The sequence below is a fragment of the Artibeus jamaicensis genome, unplaced genomic scaffold (genome assembly GCF_021234435.1).
Source record: "Artibeus jamaicensis isolate MK-2021 breed Jamaican fruit bat unplaced genomic scaffold, CSHL_Jam_final contig_3109, whole genome shotgun sequence".
NCBI lineage: Eukaryota > Metazoa > Chordata > Mammalia > Chiroptera > Phyllostomidae > Artibeus > Artibeus jamaicensis.
In genome coordinates, this window is record NW_026521716.1 from 566,041 (window position 1) to 572,820 (window position 6,780).

Consider the following 6,780-nt stretch of genomic DNA (forward strand, 5'->3'; position numbering starts at 1 on the left):
ACTTGTTTTCCCACGAAACCGAAAAGCCTGCCTTTTGGAAGGTCTTGAGCGTCTGCAGGCCTATTTCGCGAGATTTGGCTTGGATTTCACAAGCGTTCGGGAAAAGTAGCTTTTTTCGCCCGCCCCCGCACCCCTACCCGGATAGCGTCACCTGACCTGCTAGCGGCCGGCCGTGCCCCCCCCCCCTTCTGCCCAGCCACGGACCTGATGACACTGATGTGAAATTGGTCCTCACGAAGGCCCCGCCAGACGCCGGGCAGGAACTCCTTGCACCACAGATAGGCCCTGCGCCGCGTCCGGGGCTCGGGTTGCTCGTCGGCTGGCGGCGGCAGTGGCGGCGGGAGCAGCGGCAGCGGAGGGGGCGGCGGCGCGGGCAGTGCGAGCGGAGGCTGCCGGCCGCCCAGCTGCTTGGGCTCCAGGTCGCTGGCGGCGTCGCGCTGCTGCCCCACGCCGGGCGCGGGGGTCGCGCTGGTGCTGCTGCAGCCTAGCAGCAGCCCGAGCGGTGAGGGCTCCGCCTCGCCCCCGTTGCAGAACTTGGTCTTCATGCCAGGCAGGCGGCGGAGGAGAGGCGGACCGCGCAGGAGATGCGGGCGGCCGAAGCGGCAGAAGACGAGGATCACGGTCCGGCCGGGGGACCCCCTCAAGGAGGCCGAGGGGGAGGCCGCTGGCCGGCGCACAGACCAGCCGGGGGTCAGGCAGCGGCGGTTGGGGGCGCGCCGGGTGGGCAGCAGCGGGCAGGCACCGGTAGACAGTGGTGGCGCAGACACGGCGAGCTGCTTCTCGTGGCAGCGACGGCTCCTGGCTAGCGGAGCTGGCCGAATCGCTTGCTGGTATACCGCCGCCGCACGAGGAGCGCCAGCCGCGTCACTGCCCGCCCTCGAGCTCGCTGCTGATTGGCCGCTACCCGCCGCCTGGCGCGTCACAACCGCCTCCGCCCTCGGGACACAGTCTCCCCATTGGCGGCGGCTCCAGGCTCTGTGGCCTGGGGGAGGGGTGGGCCTGCCGGGGTGGGGGAGGAGGGGCGGGGAGTCCAGCAGGCGGCGGGGGTCTTAGGGACTGAAAGAAGCGTGGGAGGCCCTGGGGGCTCATGAAGAGGTGGGTGGGGCAGGGAGCTGGTGCCCGGGCGGGGGCGGCCTGTGAACCTGGAGGTCGCCGGGTGACTCCTGGATGGGCTTTGGGGGTCGAAACTTTCCTTGGATTCCTCGGATCCTCAGGACTTTGGAGGCCGGCGCCTGGCGCAGGGCAGGCAGGAAGCTGATGCCCGGAGGCTGGCTCCTCTTCTCGCATGACCTTGGGACGGAGCACCTGGTCTGCAGCTCCGTGGGGGTGATTTTAAACATCTCCCTGCGCGGAACCAGCCCTGTAAGAGAGTGCGGCCAAGCCTCTTTCAAGCTGGAGACAGAGAAATGATTGTCACCGGCTCAGAAACAGAGGCCCAAAAGGGGGGAGTGGGGACCGGTTTCAGGCTGTACAGTCAGCTGCAGCCTCAGTTTCCCTATCTGTGGTGCTAGAGTCCTCAGGGGCGGGGAGGGGGCATCCCGCAGCAGGGCCGTGTCAGCATCCCGGCACGCGGGGCAAAGGCGAGTGTCACAGGACTGCTGCATTTGTGGATGCCGCCCCACCCGCCCCTGTGCGGGAGGCAGCCGCGTGACCGAGACTAACGCACCTCTGCCCCGGGCTCATGCCCCTGTCTGCTGCAAACTCCCTTGTGTCCCTCATTCTTCAATCCGACCACTCCAATCATTTCTGGAAGTTAAGTGGGGTACAGAAAAACATGAAAATTACAAATTCTGTTTTACGGGATGTGAGATGGGCAAGAGGTTTCCTGGCTGCTTAGAAAATTCAGCGCCTGGTACACAGGAAATGTAGGAATTTCCCAGTCTGCTCCAGCAAAAATCTGTTTATACAGGGTGTACTTGGCTGAACTTGCTAAAAGAAAAATAGTCTCCATTGAACAAAAGGGTTATAATGAAAGAGGACTTCTGACTAGACAGCTGTGGGACTGGACCTGGACGGGGCGCTGGACCGAGCCCCCAAGTGGCCCAGGCATTTAGCTGGGAGATGGGGTGGGAGCCCCACTGGATATTTGAAAAGCTGAGAAATCAAGGTCTCCAGTCTGGCCATTTAGATAAGGGAGCCAAGGACTTTGTCTAAAAATACCAGCTGGCAGCAGAGGGGTGGGGCCTGCCCTTTGCCTGCCCCTCCGCCACTCTCTGGCACCAGCCCCGTCATGTCAGGAATGCCAGCAATCCGACCAGGAGGAAGGGGCACTAGAAGTAAGGGTTGGGCCTCTCATTTGGAATAACTTGTTCTGGTGTCTGCTGGTTTGGGCTCTTAGAAACCACAGGCGCCTTTATGGAACTGCGGTTCCCTGTGGGAGTAAGAGGTTACCTCATGAAAGATGTTGGAAACATTTTATCTGTTATTGCTTTTATTTAATAGATGTGTAGACTTGGAGGCAGCACGCCTAGGCCAAAGCCGTCGGCTAAGGGACCGGCCAGGCGGGTGTCCTGGCTCTTTTGTGTGAAGAGCATGGCTTCCAAATGGACACTAAACTGCCCTCCCCTACAGTCAAACTGGAGTCAGGGCCCGCCCCTAGGGGGTGGGCTGCGGCCAGACCACTGGCTGGTGGCCAAGACTGAGACCCAGAAAGTTCCACATATAGTAATGCTAAACTAGTAGATTTTACATGGGAAAAGACTCTGCCTGTGGAAGTAGGGGAAGCCTCCCAGGGGGTGTTTGAGCAGGGCTTCGGCAGACGAAAGGCGTTTACCGGGTAGACGGGAGCCTCCTGCTGTTTACCTCTGCATTGGGTATAATCGCATTGGGCATAATCATTCCACCTTGCCAGGCACCTGTAGGGATGTTTAATGGAGGTAAGGCCTGGAACATGGTAGGTGCTCAGGAAAAGTGCCAGACACACACAGTTTTTCCAAAAGGAGAAACCCAGGGAGATACATGCACTTAGGACTCAAGCTGCCAACCCCATTCCCAAGATTTTCTCCCAAGAAAAGACATCATCATCGAAAGCAAAAAGCCCCACGCAGAAAAGTGTCCATCTCACATTCCCTCCAACTGGAGAAGGCTGGAAGCAGCCTGATTCCCAGGCCCACATGCTGGTGTGTCAGGCGGAAGTTAAACGAGGCCACCTTGAACTTGGCGGGAAGGGTTCATTTTCTGCACATTCATCGAGTGCCAGCCACAGAGCTCAGCAGATCTATCCCCAGGGAAGGATGTCCACACCAATAGAAAACCATTTATTTGAGCCAAATTTTCGAGGACCTGCCCAAAGCAAGGTCTCCACTGGTTGGGAAATAAATGTTCTGGAGGATGGCAGCTTTGCAGCTCATTCTGTACTTTAGAGTGAAAGAAGACAGAAGGTGGTCATGTGAAATCCACGGGGAGGGGGGGGGTAGATTGAGGGGGTGGGAGAAACCAGAGCAAGAAAATCTCTAGGACTGGGGAAAAGGGAGAGACATCCTTCCTTCCCCTTGGCTGGTACAGGACGGGTAGTGGTAACGGCACAGGGAAGCGGCGTGCAGACACCAAGGTAACAACGAGGAGTTCCGTAGTCTCGGGTTTTCATGGGGTCTGTGCTCCGGTGCAGCTGGTTTTGCCCCAAGGGGTCTGGGAAAGACAATTACTCAAACAATTCAAAGGTGTGTTGTCCTAGAAGAATAAGAACAGTGGACAGCGCTCACTTAGGGTGAAGATGAACCTTTGCTAAGGAAGCTACGGGCCTGGACATGACTCCCGCTGTGGCCCGCCCAGTTAGGAATCTGTGATCAGACCTTCTCATGGTTCCTGAGCTTGCCAGGCCTGCCAGGGAGCCCCTGAGCTTGTCGGGTCTACCGGGTCGCTTCCCTTTTGTTCACAGCGGCAGAGAGAGGAAAACAGCTGTGCCCGGCTCCGGCTCCCATCCAGAATGGCAACACTGCCCAGCCTGCCGGCTCCCTCTCCCCTCCCCCTTGTTTGTTTTTGTTTATTGTGTATTGTCTCTTCCTCACCCCCACCCCCAGACTGGGACCTCCAGGAGACTGGGGACTTCTCACAGTTTGTTCTCTGCCACAGGGCCCAGGGGAGCAGGAGCCCCCGGTGGTTGAGACAGGAGTGTGCTGCGCAGCCCAGCTCCTGTGCCAGGGGCTGGCACTCAGAGAGGAATGCGCACACACTTGTAGCACCTCAGCCTGGGAAGGCAACGTTGTGTAAGAAAATAGTTCAAATTGGAATATGCGCTCTGATCACCAGAATGTCGCCATTCAGGTGGAAGTGGCGGCTCCACCCAAGGCTTGGAGAGCAGTTTGCTGTGGCTGTTACTTATGCCGGGGAGAGGGTGTCCCATACCAGCGCTTTACTTGTAGGACAGAAGAAAAAAAATGTCTGAAAGCTCTGATGCTGAATTCTGAGATGATATACGGAGGGTGTGGGCCACCCGGCTCAGGAGGGAGGCGGAGGGGAGGGGACAGGTTGGGAAGTCCCTGGCATTCCCGCAGACTGGTTCCTTTGGTCTGGCCTGAGGGGCTCTCCAGGGCCTCTGGGCAGACCAGGGCCCCCACCAGGGTACGGAGGAGTCTACCTATGGGCCCCAGCCCTGCCCCCAACTCCAGCTGCAAGGCCCGTTCCAAGGAAGGGCTTTGTGAGTCTATGAACCCCCAATGGAGGGACCACTTGGCAGGTACTTGGACAGAGGAGGCCAGGGCCCAGCCCTGTACCATATTCAGCATCTTCAAACGTTCATGACCTTCAGTGAGGTCAGTGTAACTAGCACTGCATCTTCCAGGTGAGAAGGCTGAACTTTACCAGAAGATGAACCCTTCCGTCCAAAGCAGACAGCTAGGTGAGAAACCCAGGGACTCTCCGGGGCTTCTCCCTCCGAATGCAGGGAGACTTCATCCTTCTGCGCCAAATCACCTTTGGCCCGGGAAGCCCTAGATGCTTGGCCCAGCGGGGGCTCACCAGAGGGCTGGAGAAGCAGAGCCCCTGCTGGGCTGTGCGCCCCACCCCTGCCCAGCTCCACCCAGGACCAGGCACCTTACTTCAGTTCTGAGCCTTAAAATATTGATGTGAGCACAGAGAGGCCAATGGGCTGAAACCCTCTGTGCTGACGATTGGGTTACAAAACGATAGGGATCCCTTGCACAGAGCTCAGGTTTGGCCCCACCCCCGGGATCTAGCGAGGGACAGAGCAGCCCAGTCTCTGAGCCCAAGCCTAGTCTGCTTTGGTGGCCTTCTTCTGTCACGTAAGCAGCCTAAATGCCTTGGGGCCCAGGTGGGGGCCTAGGGCCCAGAAGGTTTAACACATGCAGGTGATTTGAATGCCTACGTGTCCTCTCTGTGGGTAGACTGGACAGGCCCTCCCCAAGGCCCATTCGCAGGGAGCCTGGGTATAGCATTAGGGGTGAACACCTCTGTTTGGAGCTTTTATCTCCACCCACTGTGTGACCTTTGAGGAAAAAGTGCAGAAATAACAGGCCCTCACCATGTTTCTGAATTTACTAAAACCAGGTAGACTGAGGTCTGAGGAACCGATTTCATTCTTGCTTTCATTAGTCTGGGCCATTAAACTTGAATTTCCCAGTTGTACATCCAGGCCGGGAGATAAACAGAAATCCTAGAGATAACCACGTGCAGAAGTTACAGAAAAGTGCTCACGCGTCCAGACTGCCGGTCATTGTGGGCATCGCCACCCTGGACCGGTCCAGAGACTAAGCATTCTGGACTGATTCTCCCCACGAACAGAAAGGGCCTCATGCTCAACCCGGCGAGCTCAGGGGAGGCCTGCGTGGCGGCCTTACAAACTCTGAGACCCAAGTAACCACATAGGATGGTCGGAAATTAAAACTCTAACTCAATGAAGGTTATGGCAGGTAGTGACGTCCTGGGCTGGTGTCCTCCCTGGCAAAGGTCAGTCTTTAACTGAGCCTGTCAGTTATCTTTGTGCATCTAGAATAATTTGCCATTTTTAACGTCAGCAAAGCTTCCCAATTGGTCTGTGCTCATTCGACACCTTGGACAAGTCACCTGCCTCTGAGCCAGATGGGGGTCACAGTTCCTACATGACGGGGGGAGGGGGGGTCACGAACACCAGCAGGTAAAGTGCTGGGCACAGCCAGGGCCCAACAAAGCGTTGCTGGCCCTTCCGACTGTTAGCTGATTCTCAGCGGCTGTAAGAGAGCACCCGACACCTGTCCTTGGGAAAGGGGGCCCTGCTGCAAGTCAACCCAACTGCCGTCAGGACAGCAGAGCCAACGGCAGAAACATTGGCTCACAACCCAGACATGGGCCCTGACTGGGAATTGAACCTGTGACCTTCTGGCCTGGAGGCCGAGGTTCAATCCACTGAGCCACATCACCCAGGGCTTTTTTTTTTTAATTCTGACCAGAGGACATTTTTTTCTGATGTTTTTTAAAGAGAAAGGAAGTAAGAGAAACATGGATGCAAGAGAGAAGCACTGATTGGCTGCCTTCCTTATGTACTCATACACACCTGGACCAGAGATGGAACCGGGAACCTGGTTATGTGTCCTGACCTGGAATCAAATTCAAAACCGTCGGACGCAGGACCACACTCCAGCCAGCTGAGCCACCCGGCCGGGGCCCCGTGGCCTTTGTTTTAAAGCAGCCTTCCAAATTCGCTTTCCGAAACCCTGTCCTGTGGTTTCGTGCCCTGCACACATCATCTCCGTGACTCTATGATGTTTTAAAAGCCCACAGTTGTCACGGCTTGGGGATGAGCCTTCTGAGCCGGGAGTCAGGAAACCTAGGTTCAGGCGCTGCACC

The 6,780-nt window shown here is 57.3% G+C and overlaps 1 protein-coding gene across 4 annotated transcripts in view; it reads right to left on the reverse strand.

The window, feature by feature from the left end:
- Window positions 1-858, reverse strand: part of CHKA (choline kinase alpha) — a 37,330-nt gene extending 36,472 nt beyond the window's left edge. For 3 of the 4 annotated variants that reach the window (XM_037135388.2, XM_037135385.2, XM_037135389.2), the window contains exon 1: window positions 205-858. In XM_037135388.2, coding sequence (XP_036991283.2) covers window positions 205-545 — 341 coding nt within the window. In that variant the 5' untranslated portion in view covers window positions 546-858. The remainder of the gene's footprint in view (window positions 1-204) is intronic. The other variant, XM_037135386.2, reaches the window with a different exon arrangement.
- Window positions 859-6,780: the final 5,922 nt, after the last annotated feature.